This window comes from Saimiri boliviensis, chromosome 11, assembly GCF_048565385.1.
Source record: "Saimiri boliviensis isolate mSaiBol1 chromosome 11, mSaiBol1.pri, whole genome shotgun sequence".
In the NCBI taxonomy this organism is placed as follows: domain Eukaryota; kingdom Metazoa; phylum Chordata; class Mammalia; order Primates; family Cebidae; genus Saimiri; species Saimiri boliviensis.
Window position 1 is genome coordinate 109,877,427 of NC_133459.1, and position 21,586 is coordinate 109,899,012.

The following is a 21,586-nucleotide window of genomic DNA, read 5'->3' on the forward strand; positions in this document are numbered from 1 at the left end:
CACCATTGTCACCATCCTAATCCAGGTACTTGGTTCTTCCTCCTGAATTTTTTTTTTTTTTTTTGAGATGAAGTGTCACTCTGTAGCCTAGATGGGAATGCAATGGTGCAATCTCAGTTCACTTCCACCTCTGCCTTCCAGGTTCTGGTTCAAGCAATTCTCCTGCCTCAACCTCCTGAGTAGCCGGGATTACAGAAACTCTCCATCATGCCCAGCTAATTTTTGTATTTTTAGTAGATATGGGATTTCACCATGTTAGCCAGGCTGGTCTTGAACTCCTGACCTAATGAACAGCCTGCCTCAGCCTCCCAAAGAGCTGGGATTACGTGGCGCCCAGCCCCTCTTGAATTTTTTTTAAGTGGGCTCTTATCTTCACTCAAACCCATCTTAAGTGATGCTACTGTGTTAATTTTTTGAGAAGGATATATGTCCTCTGCAACTAGATGACTTGGTTTCAAACTCCAGCTCTGTTACTTTTACTTCTGTGACCTTGGGCAAGTGGCCCAAGCTCTGTATGCCTTATTATACAATAAGGATAATAGTGCCTGCCTCATAGAATTGTTGTGAAAACAAAATGAATTAATAGTTATGGAGCACCTAGAACAGCAACTGGCACACATTTAAATGCTCAATAAACATTTCCCATTATTTGTAATTAGCGCAAATCAAGTCATACCATGGCCCCAAAACCCTCAAGAGTCCCATGGTGTACCAAGGAAACTGCAGGTTTCTCTCCCTGACATTCATTCTTTCCCCAGCCAAGCTCACAGTTTCACATTCTCCAACCCCCACGTGTTCCCTGAATACACACCAGGTAAACTGGAGGACTTACTGTTCCCTGAACACACGTCCCAAGCCTCTCCCCTCCTCATACTTACTGTTCTCTCTTCTAAGATCCTTCCTCTCATGTCTCTGCCTGACAAGACTTTGCCCATCCTTCAAGCCAATATTAACTCTTCCACGAAGCCTTTTCTGAACCCCTCCACCAGATGTGCCCCCGCCCTCCTGTGAATTCCTCTCCTAGCACAGGTGTTGTATTTCTCTTTGGGCAGGTATTTTTCTTACACCTCATATTGCAGTCCTGTTATTTTCCCTACAGGTTTGGAGCTCTTTGAAGGTACCATGTGCATTCATCATTGTTTTATTCTCTGCATCACCTAGCACCACGTAATATGTTGGGGTAACAAAAAAGGTGGAGTTGGAGGTGGCAGAGCGACAGCCATTACTGTGGCACAGGAGGGTAGGGCCACGCTGAGAAAAGTACACACTCTGCCCAGGCTAGAGTCCTCATCATATTTCAAATGACAATCCAAACACACAATATAAATCGGATGGTTTCTCCAGCAAGTCTTTCCTTATAAGATACCAGAAAAACAGCAGACTGTAAGAGGAATGTGATTTGTAGGCCTATCCCAAAATACTAACATGAAAATCACATTAAAAATTTTCCTCATCTACCAATATTAAAATCAAAAAGCCATCATGCACTGTGTTTAGTTGGCTGAATTTTCTGCTACGTCTACCACCTAGCAATCCCAAGATAAGTGACTCAGATGTCCATGGCTAGAGCTTGTTCAATGACATATTAACAACCTCTGGCATGAGAGAATTGAACGTGACATATACACCAACCCTACCCTCAGAATCATGAGAGACCCCAAAACTCTAAACTCTCAAAAACAGAGGCACAACAATGCAGTTTCCCAACAATAGCGTGAACACTCAATAAACACTGCTGGCAGTGACATCATCCAGGTACACAGCCACACATAACTCCATTCTGTCTAGAAGCAGAGCTGTAATCCGACACCAGGGACTCAGACCTCTTTGCCTCAGCAACTCTGGGCATTCATAAGCAGCAGTAAAGGGCTCTTTCATTCCCACTCTTCCTTTAGCCATTCAAGAAGCATCCTCCTCCCAGCACCCCTAAGAGAAATGTCGCAGACATCGATTTCAAGAACCTCTATGATGAAGTGACAAAAATTGTTTTCCCCCAAATAAAAGATATGCTCTCGAAGGTTCAGAACACTTACTCTCCGAAGAGCTGATAGTACCCACAAATCCTTAGGCAGAACAGCCAATAACCTTTCTAACAAGACAAGTCCAAGGAAGCTAATTATGATTCATTTAATTATGTTCATTTATTTAATTATGAACATGTGGTAAAGATAACAAAGTAAATCTAAATGTTTAGATTAGAATATATTAGACTACTCTGAAACACCAGCTCTTTTAATAAAAGTACATAACCAAGTCAATTCAGACTTATTTCTTATTAACTGATACTTTTACTGAATAAAGATTTCTCTCTTCAATTAATGTTTTACTATGCCATTAAGATATCTTTTTCCTGTAGATCAGTGGTCTTTCACAGAAAACAATTCCCTACTTTTATTTAACGCTCTCAAATCCTAATCCCACAGAAGCAAAGTAGTCAAATAAGCCAGCACTGCTATATCATTTACTCAGAAGCAAAGAAAATAATATCAAAAAGTTTGGGGTACCCAAATAAAATAATCAATAATATGTTAGATAAGATGTTAGTCACAGATGTAACTCTGATACAGCTCCCCGCAGTTAATGTGTCCCACTTTCTGAAAAAGAGCTGCACAAACAAAAACATCCGGAGATACAACACAAGCCTCGTAAAGTATAAAGCTCAGGCACCTGTAATACATGCGCTGCCCTGTACCCTGTGGCCGCTCCATAAATACTTAGTGACTGATTCACAAGCCAATTACAGAGTCTGGCAATGACTGTGTCTCCCTGGTCCTACTCTGGGGAGTGTTAGGAATCTCCAGTTGCTGTTTGTTGTGATGGTAGGAAGAACTAAAACATAGATGTCTAAAAGAACAGAGGTGTTGAAAGGTTCGAATTTTGTTAATCTTCCCTGAACTTCTCCCCAGACACCTGAGCCTTAAAAAAACTGGTATTGTTACTCGCATCATTGGGGAAAGATGGGGAAAAAAACTGCCATAAAAGTGCATAGTGTTTCCTCACCGAAGAACAAGTTGAAGAGCTGAGAGAAGAAAAAAAATAATAGAAACTTACTTTTCATAGACCAGCTCCTCATCGATGGAGAAATAGTGGGTATTTACTGTGCTTTTTGGTCTATTCCTTAAAGTAGCAAAATATAACCGATCTGAAAGACAAGTTTACAAGATAGAAAAAACACATGAGAAGTAGGTAAGTGGAAGTGAAGGGGGGTAATAACATACGAAGGACAATAATTTAAAGACCCCATTAACACGTGGAATTCTTGCAGAAACCTGATCTCTCACAGAAAGCTAGAGACTCAGGAGCATAACAGTTAGGGTAGAGGAGGACCTGACCAAGGGACTCAGCGGGGTGCAGAGTGCCCACATTTCCCTTTTTCAGGCCAGCAGAGTAGACAGGAGATGGGGTTACCCGCAGAACTGGCGGTACGAGTTTGGTTCCCAAATCTCCAGACCTCAGCAGCTGCAGAAGGGGAAGAGAGAGGTGTGCCTCCCCCCAGAAGCTCCGGAGATTTCAAAAAGAGGAAGGGAGAGAAACTTGGGGTGGGGTGTGGTTGGGGGGAGTCCCGAAAACCGAAGCCTGCGATGGTGAACTAAAGGCGACCGGTGAGCAACCGCAGCAGGCTCCCCATGAGCTGCTGAGTGCCAGCGTCCGTGTAGAAGCCAGTGCTGTCCCATTACGAGGCCAAGAGGCCATCCGAGGGAGCTGCAGAGGGAGCGAGGGACGCAAGAAAGAGAAGCCGGAAGCGGGGGGTCCTCGGATAAAGGAGAGTCCCAAGAGGGGACGAGAGCGCGCGCAGCGGCTGCAAGAGACTGGCAGCCTTAGGAGAAGGTGGAGACAGTGGCACGGGAAGTGAAGAGTTGGGGGCAAGAGAGGGTGGGAAGATGCGGGGCGGCTGCTCCTCACCTTTCATGAACTCACAAGCCCCGATTAGTTCCCCTGACTCCGCTGCCATCTTAAGCGAGATACGCACGGGGGAGGGCTGGGTCGTGGCCAGCTGGGGTCACTCGCCCCCGGGGGCTTCCCCACTGCCCAGGAGCCAGGAAGCTCACAGTCCCGATCTCCGAGCCCGGCCAAAGGAAGCAGCAGGCGCCGAAGGCAGAGGCGGCTTCGGGGTCAGCGCGCCGGGCGCCCCGGGGACATTCCGAGGGGAACACGAGCCCGCTCCGCGCGGGGCGCACACGCCCCAGGCTGTGGCCGCTCCGACTGGGACCCGGCTGCTGCTGCCGCTCCTCCGCCGCCGCTGCGCCTGGGAAACGCAGACCAGCTCTCACAGCAGGGCAAAGTCTTCCCCCAGCTTCCAAAGTGGTCATGGAGGAGGAGACTTCTGGTCCCGATCGCGCCGGTGGCTACTCGAGCGGCAGCCGGCTGGACTTCGGCGCCCGCGGGCTGGCAGCAGCTGCTGGGGCTCCTCCTTCGCCTCCTCCTTTCAGCAGTTACTCTTCCTCCTCCTCCTCCCCCTGGGTCCGCCCCCAGACCTTCCTCCCCGCCCTCCCTCAGCCCCTCCACTTTCACGACTGCGCGGCCATCCCTTAAAGGGACAGCCCCTCTCCTTTCTCTGCAGCAGCCCCGGTTACCAGGCGCCCCGCGGGTCACTGGGAGCCGGTTGCTAAGGCTTTGTTGCAGTTCACCAATTGCTGTTCGGGAAACGGGGCCCTCGGCCCAGGGGAGCGGGCGGGGCCCCTAGGCCAGAAACTTATGAATGGAACCGCGGGGTTAGGCGTGGACTTCACAGAGGGCGCCGTCCCGGCTTCCGAGGCTAGGACGCGCCGGCGCCCCCTTTCTTTTCTGCACTTACTAAGTCTTGTCCCACTCGAGATTTCTTTTCTCTGTCTCTCACATTCTCTTTCTCGCCCACTCACCCATGCGCTTCTAAACTCTTGAAACGCGCGCGCGCGCACACACACACACACACACGCACACTCGTCAAGACCTCGGATCTCCATGCCCAGCCTTGCCTCTAGCTAACCTTTCAACCAACCCCCACGCCCACTTCTGAGAGCGTCTGCATCTTTATAAAAAACACAATTGCAAAAGAAGCCCCAGCTCCTAGCCCACAGTACGTGTATTGGTTTCCTCTACACATACCAGACTCTAATATAACTTGTACTTTGTTCTCACGGGAAAAAAAAAAAAAAAAAAAGTTCCCATCTGGCTCTCCACGCCCTCTCATCTGGGCCTCCCCTGTGAGCGTAAAAGCATCACAAATGCCTAGTCTTTACAGGGCTCGGGTCCCGGAGGGACCGGGCGGGACCGCTGAGGCAGCCTGGGCTGGGGCGGGGGGAAAGGAGGGTGAGAAGAGTCCACTGGTCCAAGGAAAAGTTAACACAAAGGAATTTTTTTACATCGTCTCGGCTGAAGCGCTGCAGGCAGGAGTCCCGCTGAAAGAGGCCCTTGTCTTTCTGCGAGGCTCTACATACTGTTTAAACAACTTTAACGCTGCGCGTCTTATGGCTGTGCCTAATCAGCGCGCAGTCCCTTCCTTAAAAAAAATGGCGCTGTAGACGCACCATCCTAAGAGCATGCGCTCTGAGGGGTCTCTCCAGAAAGCGCAAGAAACTTGTGGCTGCCTTTTCCTTCGCAGTAGCTTGTTTACCTCTAGGGAGAAAGGGGGCGCACCCGTGCAGAGCTGACTAAGGACGCGAGTCCTCTGAGGCCAGGGAATAAAGCTCAACTCCTTGGGCCCAGCCCGTTAGCTGGCCTCGTCGGCTCTCCAAAAAACTAAACGGGCACAAACACCTTAAACGAATAGTACTTTGATGTTAAGAAAAATCATTCAGAACGTCGCAGTAGTTCTTACCAAATATTCCCTTCTAAGACAGTTGAACACAGAACCTAGCCCAACATCCAAATCCTTAAACTCTCGGCCCAGATCCATATACATTTAAAGGTGAATCGCTAAAAAGCACCGCCTTCCATCCCCTAATTTTCACAGGAGAAAATATTTATATATCAAAAGAATTTTTAAAACTGTCAAAGTCCTGAAAAACTGAGTTGTTATGAGTGTTCAACTCTGTTGAGGTGCCATCCATCCATGTTTTACGGGGCCACCGGCCACCACTACAGAGTCCTAATGAAGGAAGCATCTCTCAAATATGTTTCCACACTCACGCAGTTAGTTTAATTTTGCCTGAAGTTTATTCTCCCAAATCTCAACAATCATATTGGCCAATTCCAGTTTGTTTGTGGGGTTTTGTGTGTGTGTGTTTTTGTTGGTTTGAGACAGGGTCTCGCTCTGTCACCCAGGCCCCGCCCTGTCCCTCCGGGACCCGAGCCCTGTAAAGATTAGGCATTTGTGATGCTTTTGCACTCACAGCGGAGGCCCGGATGAGAGGTCGTGGAGACCAGATGGGAACTTTTTTTTTTTTTTTTTTCCCCCGTGAAAACACCCAGTTGGAGTAATCTCTGCTCACTCCAACCTCCACCTCCTGGGTTCAGGCGATTCTCCTTTCTCGGCCTCCCAAATAGTTGGGTATACAGGCGTGCACCACCACGCCCAGCTAATTTTTGTATTTTTTGTAGAGACGGGGTTTTGCCATGTTGGCCAGGCTGGTGCCACCTCCTGAGCACAACCCTGCCTTGGCTTTCCTCAGCGATGGGAGGGATTACAGGCTGAGCCACTGCGCCCGGCCTCAAATTATTTTATCAAAAAAAAGTCTTTTATTTCTTATATGAAAGATAGGGAAAAACACAGCATATTAATCTCTCAATAAATTTAACTACTTCGTTTAAAAGCAAAATTAATCCAAAGATGTTATTGTATTTCCAAAGACGCTGATTTAAAATTCCTGCAGAATCTAAACTCAAATTCCCTAACACTTTTTCAAGAGTTTTGTAGCCGGGTGCGGTGGCTCAAGCCTGTAATCCCAGCACTTTGGGAGGCCGAGGCGGGTGGATCACGAGGTCGAGAGATCGAGACCATCCTGGTCAACATGGTGAAACCCCGTCTCTACTAAAAGTGCAAAAAAAAAATTAGCTGGGCATGGTGGCACGTGCCTGTAATCCCAGCTACTCAGGAGGCTGAGGCAGGAGAATTGCCTGAACCCAGGAGGCGGAGGTTGCGGTGAGCCGAGAGCGCGCCATTGCACTCCAGCCTGGGTAACAAGGGCGAAACTCCGTCTCAAAAAAAAAAAAAAAAAAGAGTTTTGTATTAGAAAGCGTGCATTAGTAATAGAAGTCAGAGTTCTCATTCAACTCGCAAACTTTTAATTTCACAAAGTAAATAGTCTAATGAAAAGAACTCCAAATCTCTACTTTCAGAGAAGCAGATTTAATTCAACACCCTCTTATTTTTCAAAATGAATTTATTAAAATTTTTTTATATAACTCTCCTGCTTAAAATTTCGATCATGAGGAATGATGACCTAACAAATAGAAGTCCTTAAATTCAAATGAAAATGTCTACTTTTCCTTAGCATATTTACAAAGATAATAAAACTCTGTAAATAATTCAGGTTTTTTAAAATATTGCATGGGGCCAGGCGCTGTGGCTCACACCTATAATCCCAGCACTTTGGGAGGCCAAGGCAGGAGGATCACCTGAAGTCAGGAGTTCGAGACCAGCCTGGCTAACATGGTGAAACCCTGCCTTTACTAAAAAAAAATACAAAACTTAGCTGGGTGTGGTGACATGCCTGTAATCCCAGCTACTCCGGAGGTTGCAGTGAGTCGAGATGGCGCCACTGCACTCCAGCCTGGGCAACAGAAGAGACTCCGTCTTAAAAAAAATTTTAAAGTTTTTTAAAAATTAGCCAGGCCTGGTGGGGGGTGTGAGGGGGCGCCTGTAATCCCAGCTACTCACGAGGCTGAAGCAGAATTGCTTGAACCGGGAGGCGGAGGTTGCAGTGAGCTGTGATTATGCCACTGCACACCAGCCATTCAGTGTCTCTGGGCGACAGAGTGAGACCCTGTCTCAAACAAATAAACAGCAAAATTACATGGAAAGTGTCAGTATAATCAAATCTCTCTAAGCCAATCTAGATGGTATAAGAAACTCTACAAGAAAAATATAAACATGATTGTGCACACACGGCACACATATAATACATAACAAGTTTCCGATGACATCATAAAACACTTTATTCTCTCAAATATCGTAAGGTCGAAGTTCCTGTTGGTTGTAGTTTCATAATAAAGGCATGCTTTTGCAGTTTATGAGGGAAGATAATGGAAGAAACATTTCTAACCAACCAACTTGATATAACTTTAAGGAATGGACTTTTAAGAAACAGTAAAGAAAAGCTTTTCACATATAAAGGAAATACTGAGCGATTTTAAATATCACTCAACTGCGGAAAAGGAAAATAATATTACACACAAATTCAGCAGGTAAGTGTAGAAAATGTCGAATTTGAAAACAGGTTTTTTTTGTTCCCCCGAGACGGAGTCTTGCTTGCTCTGTTGCCCAGGCTGGAGTGCAGTGGCACCACCTCGGCTCATTGCAACCTCCATCTCCCGGGTTCAAGCGATTCTGCTACCACAGCCTCCCAAGTAGCTGGGACTACAGCGCATGCGCCACCACAACCAGCTGATTTTCGTGTTTTGTTTGTTTGTTTGTTTGTTTTTTGATAGAGACGGGATTTCACCATGTTGGCCAGGTTGGTCTCAAACTTCTGATCTCAAGTGATCCGCCCGCCTCGAGGTCCCAAAGTGCTGTGATTACAGATGTGAGCCACTGCACCCGCCCTGAAAATGACGAAATGTAGATCTAACTCCTCAACCACTGCTTGAAAACTGCTTCAACCACCCTGCAACCCCTGCTGGTGCACCTGCAGTTCTAGAAAACTCACTGCTGGAGACAGCTCTAAATTACAGCAAAAGCCTCGAGTTCTAATTCTGCCTGGAGGCTGCAGGACCTCTAGTCACCCTTACCCACACCAACTCTTCAAAAATGCAAAGGCAATTTCCTTGACCACCTTCCTTTTCCCCTTAGACTTCCCCAGATTAAAATCTCCATTTTCTTCAACATTTTCTGATATTACATGGCTTCAAGCTCCCCCGATTTCCAGTCCAGTCTCTACCAATTTATCCGATTTCTTACTGAGTCCCAGAAATGAATGCAGACTAGTGATAAACTGATGTGACCAGTTCTGAAAAAAGAAAAAAGAATAGATGGAAGATTCAGATGAGAGCAAAAGCAATGAAAAACATAAAAGAATTAAATTTTATCATTTAGCTTCCAAGAAAATATTCTTTCTTGCTGGAAGAAGACAAGGAAAAATGAGCTCAAGATTGTCAAAGGCCTGACAGTTACATATTGCATTCTTTTTAAATTACCATAATTTCTTATTAGAATGTATCATTAGAACATACTCTTTTAGTTGCTTGTTCAGAAGTCATACTAAGTTACCTAAGAACATAAATAAAATATGGAACACATACTTCGAATTCTTTCTGGAAATTAAATTTCAGATTAAGTATGAAACATGTAAAAGAAACCTGTACTGCTGAGTAATTTGAAATTGAAGATAATTTGAATTATTTATTCATACACATAGTTTGACAATTAATTTTTTTTTTTTTTTTTTTTTTTTTTTTGAGACGGAGTTTCGCTCTTGTTACCCAGGCTGGAGTGCAATGGCACCATCTCGGCTCACCGCAACCTCCGCCTCCTGGGTTCAGGCAATTCTCCTGCCTCAGCCTCCCGAGCAGCTGGGATTACAGGCACACGCCACCATGCCCAGCTGATTTTTTGTATTTTTAGTAGAGACGGGGTTTCACCATGTCGACCAGGATGGTCTCGAACTCTCGACCTCGTGATCCACCCGCCTCGGCCTCCCAAAGTGCTGGCATTACAGGCTTGAGCCACCGTGCCCGGCCTGACAATTACGTTTTTGATGCCAAAAATAATTTTAAACAGCTTTTAGTAAAATGCATATAATTAAAAAGGTATCGCAGTAGAACCAGAATACCAAAAATAGATAGCATGGCTCATAAACGGTTCTGTTCCAGAAGCCTGCCCACAAACAATAAGACACTGGCCTAACCCAGCCACATTCTGTATCAGACAAATCACCAATGCCTGTTGAAGAATTCCAAACCAGAATCAAAGAAGTAAAAACCAGACGGGACCTAGGAGATCAGCTAGTTCCAATTTTCAAACAGACTCCATCAAGCTCAAGGGATTTAGCAGAGGCACAGTATGGGTGTGGGAGTGGAAGGGGATGGATGAGCACTCAAGGCTTCTGCAAAATAGTTCCTTTATAAAACGTTATATGGCAAAATAAAAAAGAAAAAAGAGAAGGGGTTCCACAGTAGGTAACTGACTTCCCAAACTCACATAGCTGGTGGAAATAAAACCAGTATTCATTATTTGCTGTAATATCAACAATCTTTTCTTAATTTTTCCCTAGTTAGCTTAAATTACATTGTTTAACTTATCAGTTCTTAAACTTGACAAAGTGTCAAACAATAATAATGTATGCGTAATATCTACAACTATTTTCTTCAAGATATTTAGAGGAAATACTGAAATAATCTCCAAATGAAGCAATATAAGATGTTGCATTATCTGCCATTACTATTGTTCTCATGTAGCTTCTATAAAACTTTGAATTGTTTCCAGCCCTGTGATTTATTAATGGCATACCAGCATTCTACAAAATATAGTTAAAGAAATACTGGTATAGTGAACATTAAATAAAACAAGTCAATTCACTATTCATCTCATCCCTGACTAATGCAGTCAATAAAGAATGGTGCAGTTTTAGAAGGTAAAAGAAAGTTCCATGAGGTCAATATACTAAAGAGTAGTCAATTTATTGTCCAGTTTGCTGGACTTTTCAAACAAGTTAACTCAATACATTTTTTTTTTAATTTTACAGCATTTATCCATCTACATTTATTTGTCATTCCTACTTTTTTTTTTTTTTTTTTTTTGAGACAGAGTCTCACTGTGTCACCCAGTCTAGAGTCTAATGACACCATCACAGGTCACTGCAGCCTCGACCTCCCGAGCTTGAGTGATTCTCCCATCTCAGGTTCCAGAGCAGCTGGGACTACAGACATGAGCCACTGCACTTGGCTAATTATTTAATTTTTTTGTAGAGACAAGGTCCCACTATGTTGCCCAGGCTGGTCTTGAGGTCCTGGGCTGGAGCCAGTTTCTACTGCCTCGACCTCCCAAAGTGCCAGGATTACAGGTGGGAGCTGCTGCACCCACACCATTCATTCTCTTTCTACAGATGAAATAAGGAAACATGTTTACCTCAAAAATAGATAATATTCCCCACACCACTCCTCTCCCACCATCACCACCAGAGCCATGCTGAGAAATATCATTAGTGAGCTACATGTTGTAATCTAAAGTTTGGAATGTTCATTTCCATGTGCACATTTAATAACGTTCCTACCAGACACATTTCTAGCAGGAAAATAATCGTAGTTAATAGTTTGGTTTCATTTAAAACAAAGCACAGCAATTTATATCTCAGTTCTCACACTGGTTGCCTATGAGGTAGGTACTATTATTATTTCCATTTTATAAATGAGAAAACACACAAAATACATACTCCACATATATTTGAAGAATGGATAAATAAATGAGTAATTAAAATGTGAGGCGAACTCACGTGAATCATCCGGACACATAAAAGAGTTCCTTTGTGGCCTTGAGTAGTGAAAAAAATACTGGATTTGTAATCAGAAGCCTGGGTGTCAGGCATCACTCTCCCACCCACCGTATGCATTGTTTTGGACTCAGTTTCCTCTGATATTAAGTAGAACTAATAATAATTTCTAACTCACAGGAATAACAGTAAATTAAATGGTAGTGTTGTGCTGTGACGCTAGACACTGTACAAATGCAATGCCGTACAAATACAACCCAGCATTTGTATTAATAAATACAAATATTTCTTAATATTAAGCATAGATTAAGAAATACTAACGTGTTTCCAAAATCTAATTTTCTCAAGTCTCAAATGAATACATCTATTTGGATCTAGGTATTGTAATTTGACTCCAAGCTAATAGCGTAATTAAAATATACACTCACAGAGAAGTCTTTTTTATCAACTGAAGACAACTCCACAGGGTACAAGTTAACGTCATTTTTCATTTCTGATTGCCTGTGACCATAATGCCTGTCTCTAGAGTATGATCAGGGCCAACAACCCCATTCAGGCATCCTCAGCAGATTCCTAAATTCCCCTGCTCTCACTCATGTTCTTTCAGTCCTTCTGTTCCAGAAGCCTGGGACACAAATGTTGTGCCCTGTGGTTTCCATGGTGACCCTTGACACACCTTTGGAATATTATGTTTTCTGATGCCTAGTACTGTGTAGAAACTCCAGAAGAAAATTATATTTGCAATAAACAGGAGACCTTTGGTTTCCATTTTTCCAACCAAAAATACTATATATGTATTGAACATATTACTAATGGTTGTTCTTCTTGTTAACGTCAATAATTGTATTGATTTCCTATGGGGGAACAAAAATCACACTTCCTATCTTCCATATACCAAGCCTTCCTACATGGAGTCTATGTTATTCTTCAAATGATATCTAAAGTAGTACACCTGTTAACGTAGGATACCAGTAATATAAATAATGTAACACATACACAAAAATAATTTCTACTTATCCTAAAATATATGTATTTTAGGTAAAATATTTCTCTTTGTACCTATATTTTATTTCCATAACATTAAATATACATTTCCTTTATATATACATTCTTTCAGTAAAAATTTACTATTTGCCTGGCTCTGTGCCAGGTGCTAGGATTGCAACTGAGAATAAGACAGTTATATTCTTAAGGAAGTTACATTCTAGAAAGGGTTATAGATGAGCAATCAGGTTCCCTAAGCAAGATACATGCTAGGCTGGAGTGAGCTCAGAGGAGAGTCCTGTGTGGGCTGCATCTGTCTTTAGGAATGAGGAAATGGTTCCCTGCAGATTTATAGACTTGAAGGTTGAATAGGAGTTAGCCGCGTGGAGATAACCAGATAGTAGAGAGAGCAAGGCAGAAGGGGACGTGGAAGGAGGAAGACACACGAGAGAACTCCAAGTGGAGGGAAGAGTCTATACGTCAGCAGTAGAGAGAAAGGCCAGTTCAGGATTTGAAGCAGCTCCGTTTGGCTCCAGACCAGAGTTTAAAGAAGAGGAAGAAGGATCTTGGTAAGTTAGTCCAAAAATTTGGACTTTATCCAGAGGGCAATGGGGTACCAAAATGAAATAGTTAACCCTTAAACAACACAGTGTTTGGGCCACAGTTGCAAATCCACATACAACTTTTGACACCCAAAAACTTGACAGCCTACTGTTTACCAGAAGCCTCACCAGTAACATAAACAGGTGATTAACACAGATTTTTGTATGCTATATGTCATATATATAACATATAGAGAGAGAAAAAGCAAGATTTTTCCAAATTATCACAAACCGCCAAAAATTTTTCTTATTTTTACTGAAAATAATCCACGTACAAGTGAACCCCTGCAGTTCAAATCCATGTTGCTCAAAGGTCAACTGCACAGTAATGAGGAAAAGCTTGAAATCCTCAGGTGGGGATTTTTTCATTTGACAGAAAGAGTCTGCAGAATTGTTTAAGTAATTGTAAACAGATTGGACTTTACTCCATAAATCCCCCCAAAATCAGAATTATAATGAGAATGTGGACGAAGGCCCACAATAGGATGTTTCGTTCTCTCTTTGAACCTCTCACCATTAAAAAGAAAAATGCAACTTGCTAGGTTTTTACAGAACATGATTAAGTACTTAATGGGAAGAACTGTCTGAGATTCTTGAAATTTAATTTGCCTGTCTTGGTGATAATTGTGGATAAGATAATGTAGATATCTTCTAAATTGTGATTATTTTGAGTAAAAGGACCCTCAGCAAATATAAAAAAAAATAGAATATATAATAATTATACTAGGCCGGGTGCAGTGGCTCACGCCTGTAATCCCAGCACTTTGGGAGGCCGAGGCGGGTGGATCACGAGGTCAACAGATCGAGACCATACTGGTCAACATGGTGAAATCCCGTCTCTCCTAAAAATACAAAAAGTTAGCTGGGCATGGTGGCGTGTGCCTGTAGTCCCAGCTACTCAGGAGGCTGAGGCAGGAGAATTGCCTGAACTCAGGAGGCGGAGGTTGTGGTGAGCAGAGATCGCGCCATTGCACTCCAGCCTGGGAAACAAGAGCAAAACTCCGTCTCAAAAAGGACAGGTGCAGTGGCTTATACCTATAATCCCAGCACTTTGGGAGGCTGAGGGGGTGGATCACCTGAGGTCAGGAGTTCAAGACCAGTCTGGCCAACATGGCAAAACACTGTCTCTACTAAAAATACAAAAATTAGCCAGGCATGGTGGCAGGCACCTGTAATTCCAGCTACTAGGGAGGCTGAAGCAGTAGAATCACTTGAACCAGGGAGGCAGAGGTTGCAGTGAGCCAAGACTGTACCATTGCACTCCAGCCTAGGCAACAAGAACAAAACTCCACCTCAAAAAAGAAAAAGAAAAAAAAAAAAAAAAAAAAGAATAACACTTTAAAAAGATATACTAATTAACTAACAAAAGTAATTTGGCATGTGTAAGAAGTTGATTTCTAAAAATCTTTAAAACATTTTAGAAATAATAAATTAATGTAAATGATTGTTTTACATCCTAGAGGGCAAGTTATTTGTCTTTAAGTTTTATTGAATAAAAAGAAAAAAACAAAACAAAAAAAAACAGCAGCACTGCATGACATGTGCTCTGGGTCACCAGAGGGGCAGCCAATCCCAGCCTTGCTCATCTCCCCTTAAGTGAAAAACCATTTACCAGTGCGGAAATACAAGGCTTATCTATGTTAGATAATCTCTCTGTGTATCATGGGGCCTTTCCTGGTGCTCTGGGACAGTTTGCCTAGTCAGGTTTTCCTGAGGGACTTCAGCTCATCACTCTCATTTAAAGCATTTCTCTGAAGGTGACTTAGTTCACGGAGCATCATTAAGCAAATATTACCCACTTGCTGGCAGAGAACACATACACACATAAAATCTGACAAGAACACTGCTGATTTTCCAAGCTAACTCCTTCCTAGCACTTTAAACTGTTCCTGAAAGGACTTTGATTTCTTCCCTAAACCTCTTCCTCCTTCAGACTTTGCCAGGTCAGTACATGCTACCATCATTCATCCAACTGCTTAAGCCAACTCCAAGTTAAAAGTCACCTTTGGCTGGGCACATTGGCTCATGCCTATAATCCCAGAACTTTGTGAGGCCAAGGCAGGTGGATCACTGAAGGTCAGGAGTTCAAGACCAGGCTGGCAACATGGCAAAACCCCGTCTCTACTAAAAATCCAAAAATTAGCTGGATGTGGTGGTGTATGCCTGTAATCCCAGCTACCCAGGAGGCTAAGGCAGAAGAATCATTTGAACCTGGGAGACGGAGGTTGCAGTGAGCTGCAATCCAGTCTGGGCAACAGAGTGAGACTCCGTCTCAAAACAAAAGTCACCTTTAATCTAACTGCCACATCCAATCACTCCACATGACTTGCCTCTCTGCCATCATAATGTATCCTGAATTCTTCTAATTTCATCTCCTTGGCAAACACCATCCCTTCCCTGGACCTCTGTGATAGCCAAGTGCTGCAAAATTTCCATTGGTGGTTTGATGTGTAGGTAGGTCTTAAGGACTGTGGTCCCGTTGGAACTCTTCCACTGTTAGGTCCTTTAAAGATCAGCGAGGAGGGCTTATTTATTTTAGTCAGTTCTTCCCTTCATAATTTCAAGAAGCTATCCTGGGAAGAGTTACCTAGGTAACTCTAGGTCCACTGCCTATGGTTGGTCTCTGATATGAAGTCATTGCCAAGTCTACCTTGCCTTACACATCCCCAACTCTGAATGATGGGGCCCTGTGAACCCAGACCTACGTGCTTGGCCAGAGCATAGGTTCCTGTGCTTGGTCAGAGCATACCTTTCTGTGGTGGGGCAAAGTAACTGGAGCTGAGGCTGAAAACAAGAGTCAAATGGGAAATTGTAGGGGGAAGATCCCATAAGTGCCAAGGCAGGAGTCAGAAGCCTCAGCCTATTTCCATATAAATAATGAAGAAGAAAGTAACTAGAAATATAACCACAGTAGTTATATGTGATCTTAGTTATTCATAGATGATCCTAATTCTTTTACTAATACCTCTCAGGTCGGAAGTGTGAACCTGGGGTTACATTGTGAAAGAAATTACCCTGGCCGGGCGCAGTGGCTCACGCCTATAATCCCAGCACTTTGGGAGGCAGAGGCAGGTGGATCACGAGGTCAAGAGATCAAGACCATCCTGGTCAACATGGTGAAACCCCATCCCTACTAAAAATACAAAAAAAATTTAGCTGGGCATGGTGGCGCATGCCTGTAATCCCAGCTACTCAGGAAGCTGAGGCAGGAGAATTGCCTGAACCCAGGAGATGGAGGTCGTAGTGAGCCCAGATCGCACCATTGCACTCCAGCCTGGGTAACAAGATCGAAACTCTGTCTCAGAAAAACAAACAAACAAAGAAATGACCCTAAGGCAAGACGCTTTAAGCCCTCTGTCACGCCCGCATAAGGGCTGCTGGAGGGCACCTCAGCTGTGCGGTGGCACCAGAGCTGAGAAAGTGCCCGCTGTTTAGCCAGCTAGGGAAGGAGATGTCCAAAATGGCCGAGACATCTCCTTCCTCGGAGGAGTTAGGTCCTAACTTTTTACACAGGGGGCCAGTTCACTGTCCCTCAGACCATTGCAGGGCCGCCACATACTGTGCTCCTCTCACTGACCACCAATGAAAGAGGTGCCCCTTCCTGAAGTGTGGCAGGGGGCTGGATAAATGGCCTCAGGGGGCCACATGCGGCCCGCGGGCTGTAGTTTGGGGACGCCTGTGTTAGGAGAAAATTCCGCTTCTCCAAGCTCTTGCAGGAGGCCTGACGCTGTCAGGTGTAGGCCCGCAGGCATCTAGGGGCTTGTCTCTATGCGATGCTGTGCTTCAGTGGTGACGTTCCATGTCCACTCTCCTGTTCGGCTTCTGCACCTGGCTCCTTTTTTCTTAGAAGAGATCATCAGTAATAGTAATATAAATCATAATGTCTTTGTTCTTTCTTAACAAGTGTGGAAAAGTGCTGACCCATTATGCTCCTTACCTCCTCTCAGCTACTGGAAAGTCTTGAGCCCCCACCTGTATGACACGTGATGTACTTGACCCTATCACTGCCACGCCCTATCTACCCTGTCCCCAGTAGCCGACCACCAAGGCCAAGCCCAACCTACCCTGCCCCTAGATTCGCAACTCAATGAAAGTGAGAGCATCTAGGCATTCGGAGCCACTGCTGGACTCCGTACAGGGGAAGCTCTCTTTTTTCTATCTGTGTGTCTTGTGTCTTTTATTTCTACAATTTCTCATCTCCACACCAGCAGAGAAGGGTTCACAGGACCCAGTAGGGCTGGACCCTATAGGAAATGACCTTATGGGCCGCTCAAAAGAATTTAGCCCGTTATCCTTCAAGCAATGGAAGATCACAGAAGGTTTCTAAAAGGGGGAAATATATAATTAGATAGTTTCTGATGCAGTACATGAAAAAAGTTGGAACGGTAACAAGTTAAAAATGATAATCATGGGAAATGGCATAGATATTAGTATCTAAGAATTCATATTATAAGGCCCAAGCTATAGTTATTAGCTGGTGTTCAGCACACACCTTTTCTATGAGTGTTTGTGGATGATATTAAAAACTCTGGGGTGGCCAAGTGTGGTGGCTCACGCCTGTAATCCCAGCACTTTGGAAGGCCGAGGCGGGTGGATAACGAGGTCAGGAGTTCAAGACCAGCCTGGCCAAGATAGCCAAACCCTGTCTCTACTAAAAAAATACGAAAATTAGCTGGGCACAGTGGCAAGCGCCTATAATCCCAGCTACTCAGGAGGCTGAGGCAGGAGAATCGCCTGAACCCGGGAGACAGAGGTTGCAGTGACCTGAGATCATGCCATTGCACTCTAGCCTGGGAGACAAAGTGAGACATCATCTCAAAAAAACAAAAACAAAAAAACAACAACAAAAAAAACTGAGACACAGAGGTGATAAAATAACAAGACCTAACTCCTGGTGCAAGATTCTCTACAACTTTAATGGGCTGTCTCTCGAGTTATTTTTATTTATTTTTGGAGCTTTGCTCTGTCACCCAGGCTGGCGTGCAGTGGCGCAATCTCGGCTCAATGAAACCTTCACCTCCTGAATTCAAGTGATCCTCCCACCTCAGCCCCTCAAGTACCTGGGACTGCAAACACAGGCCACTGCACCCAACTAATTTTTTTCTTCAGAGATAGGGTCTTGCTATGTTGCCCTGGTCTCTCACCCAGACTGGTCTCAAACTCCTGGGCTCAATCAATCCTCCCACCTTGACAGTGCTGGGATTACAGTCTTGAGCCACCATTCTCAGCCTCTCAAGTAATTTTGGAAGAAATGTGCAACATTTATAGGTTCTATAGGAGCAGGAAAAGGGAAGTATATCTTTAGCTACATTAAAAAGAGTATTCAATAATTCTCATCTACTTATAAAGAAGTTTTATATTTTAATAGTAACTGAGTGTGTTGTATTGGGAGAAGTCAGTCTCTCAAGAGAGATTAAATAACTACTCTGACCATAAAATAATCTGTCTATCTTACATATTCTAGATTGCATAATTAACATTCATAAAGTATTTTAAAAGGAAAATTGCTTATGAGCCCTAAACATTACTACATAATTAATAATTTCCTGGACTTGATTAGAGAGTACAGATGCAAAATTTAACATACCTGGCATGAAAGCAGACTTTTGCTCTCATTGTCATATTCAGCAATGCTCATAGTGTGTTAATGCCATGAAAATGTAGGAAAATACGTACTTTTAAAAATAATTGAATCTTTGGTAGTTCCCTACTGTTTCTACTCTCATTTCCAACATCAAATGTGTGGGCATTTTCCATACCAAGCAATTCTCCAGTTCTCTGCCCACACCAATTGTGCATCCTACAATTAAGTTGAATTGTAGGACACCCAGTTGGTGTGGGCAGAGAAGTTACCTGGAGTTACCTGATACTATTTACGTGGAGTTAGCATCAGATCTCACAAGTTAAAGGCTCAATACCACAAGACTGTGTCACTTCAGATGCTGATTGCAAGTTCCCACATTACCAAAAATAAAATTCTAGGCCCACCAACAAACTAAATGGACTCCTCCTCTCATCCAAAGTTATTCCAAAGTTAACCCAAAAACCTACATAAGGTTATGATGGAAAAAGAGGTATCCAAACATGCCTTATTATACCCTCCCTGCTTTGGAATTCAGGCACAACTGACCAGCATTAATATTAAAACAGAGACATTAAGACTGACAAAACAGACTCTTTGTAGCAATAAGATACCAACACAGCAGATAGCTAGCCTTGAAAGAAATCAAAGTATTTTACCCCAGATTATATTTCTTTGACATATTTTGAAATGGCCTTGCAAACCTGTCTCTTGTGGGGAACATCTACTTTTTGTAGAGAATCCCGTCCCCCTTTCCAAGTCTTTTCCCTAATCCAGGAGAGAATTAACTAAGAGTCTGGCACCGTTTTTAAGTCTGATAAAAAACATGTACAGAGAAAAAACAAAAAACAAACAAACAAACAAACAAAAACATGTATAATATATTCTCTCTGAAACCTGCTACCTGGAGGCTTCATCTACATGACAGAAACCTTGTTCTGAACACCCCTCATTTTAGCCAGACACTCCTTTCTATTGATTCCAGGCCTTTAGATAGTAACTTAGCTTTTTCAACCAATTGCCAATCAGAAAATCATTGAATCTACCTGGGACATCCCCCTCCCTACAAGTTGCCCCGCCTTTCCAGACCAAACCAGTGTACATCTTACATGTATTGACTAATGTTTTACATCTCCCTAAAACATATAAAACAAAGCTATAGTCTGACCACCTTGGACACGCGTTCTCAGGACCTTCCTGGGGCTATGTCATGGTCCTTCCAGAGGACCTTTTCATCACCATCACCAATCATCCAGAAGTCAGGGTTTTCCACAACCCCTTCCTCAGATTCAGTAATTTGCTAGAATGGCCACCAAACGCAGCAAGTATTTTACTTATAATTACGAATTTATTATGAAGAATTCAAATCAGGAATAGCCAAATGGAAGAGGCATAGGGAAAGGTATGGAGGAAGCGGCACAAAGTTTCCATGCCCTGTGTGCACATCACCCTGCCAGCACCTTCATGTGTTCACCAACTCAGAAGTTCTTCAAACTTTGTCATTTAGGGGTTTTTATGACAGTTCCATTATGTAGGCATGGTTGATAAATCACTGGCCATTGGTGACAGAACTCTGTCTCCACCTCCTCTCTCTCTCCTCCCCAGAAGTCCTGAGGTGGGTCTAAAAGTTTCACAAGGATAGCTCTTTTGGCAACCAGCCACAATCCTGAAGCTATTGAGGGGTCCCCCAAAAGTTACCTAAGTATGGTTGGAAGAGGCTTATGATGAATAAAAAAAGATGCTGCTATTGTTACCACTAGGGGGCGTATCTGAGTCATGGCGGCACCAAAGCATGTTACTGGTGGCGAATCCATACAGTCTGAGTAGCAATCTTAATTCCTGCCTTCTCAGAAGAATTTGACCAAGGGGGCATAAGGCAGAGTAGGAGACCAAGATAAGTTTTAGAGCAGGAGTGAGCATTTATTTAAAAGTTTTAGACAGGAATGAAAGAAAGTAAAGCACATTTGGAAGAGGGCCAAAGTGGGTGACATGAGAGAATCAAGCATCATGCCCTGTTTGACCTTCGGCTTGGGGTCTTATATGTTGACACGCTTCCAGAGGGTTGTTGCGTCCTTTTCCCCAGATTATTCTCTTAGGGTGGTCTGTCTGCACGCACAATGGCCTGCCAGCACTAGGGAGGGGCCACATGCACAGAACGTTACTGATGTTGTGCACATGCTCACTTGAGGCGTTATTCCCTTTCTAGTCAAGTGTTTAAACTCCACCATTTTGCCTCTTACTGTGCATGCTTCTTTGGGAGTCTGAGGCAGGAGGATCACCTGAGGTCAGGAGTTCGAAACCAGCCTGGCCAACATGGCGAAACCCCACCCAGTCTCTACAAAAAAAAAAAAATCAGGTGGGTGAGGTGGTGGGTGCGGGTAATCCCAGCTACTCCAGAGGTTGAGGCAGAAGCATTGCTTGAATATGGTAGGTAGAGGTTGCAGTGATCTGAGATGAAGCCATTGCACTCCAGCATGGGCAACAAAGCAAGACTTGGTCTCAAAAAAAAAAAAAAAAAAAAAAAAAAAAAAGTGCATGCTTGAGCCCACCAATCCAACTTCTGAGATCTTATCTGGAAGCTGCTAATCACTACTTTCAGGTGTTTCCTATCTATTGGGAGACCGCCCTTCCCTGGCACTGGCTACAACCAATGATTATTTTAGAGAGAAAGTTATCAACTATGTGACCATCATCTGATGGTTGCCTGATGTTCCTGGTTGAGGGGGGCGGAGTGTGTAGGGAGGCTCTGGTGCTCTGCTCATGTCTGCCTACCTGTTGTAACAGTATCGCCCCTATTGTTAAGGAAAATCCAAGGGTTTCAGAGCTCTGTCAGGAACTGGGGTCAAAGACCAAAT

The 21,586-nt window shown here is 43.8% G+C and overlaps 2 protein-coding genes across 8 annotated transcripts in view; both read right to left on the bottom strand.

Moving 5' to 3' along the window:
• Positions 1 to 4,425, bottom strand: part of CDC14A (cell division cycle 14A) — a 182,824-nt gene extending 178,399 nt beyond the window's left edge. For all 7 annotated transcript variants that reach the window (XM_074381355.1, XM_003933257.4, XM_010343810.3 and 4 more), the window contains exons 1-2: positions 3,904 to 4,425; positions 3,052 to 3,142 (exon numbers count right to left, since the gene is read on the bottom strand). Coding sequence is in view for 6 of the 7 variants with exons in the window: in XM_003933257.4 (XP_003933306.1) it covers positions 3,052 to 3,142; positions 3,904 to 3,952 (140 nt within the window). In the remaining variant the exon portion in view is untranslated. The remainder of the gene's footprint in view (positions 1 to 3,051; positions 3,143 to 3,903) is intronic.
• Positions 4,426 to 7,271: 2,846 nt separating this feature from the next.
• RTCA (RNA 3'-terminal phosphate cyclase) overlaps positions 7,272 to 21,586 on the bottom strand; it is an 81,380-nt gene continuing 67,065 nt past the window's right edge. The window contains exon 11 of the mRNA XM_074381356.1: positions 7,272 to 9,086. Within this exon, the coding sequence (XP_074237457.1) occupies positions 8,985 to 9,086 (102 nt within the window). The 3' untranslated portion in view covers positions 7,272 to 8,984. The remainder of the gene's footprint in view (positions 9,087 to 21,586) is intronic.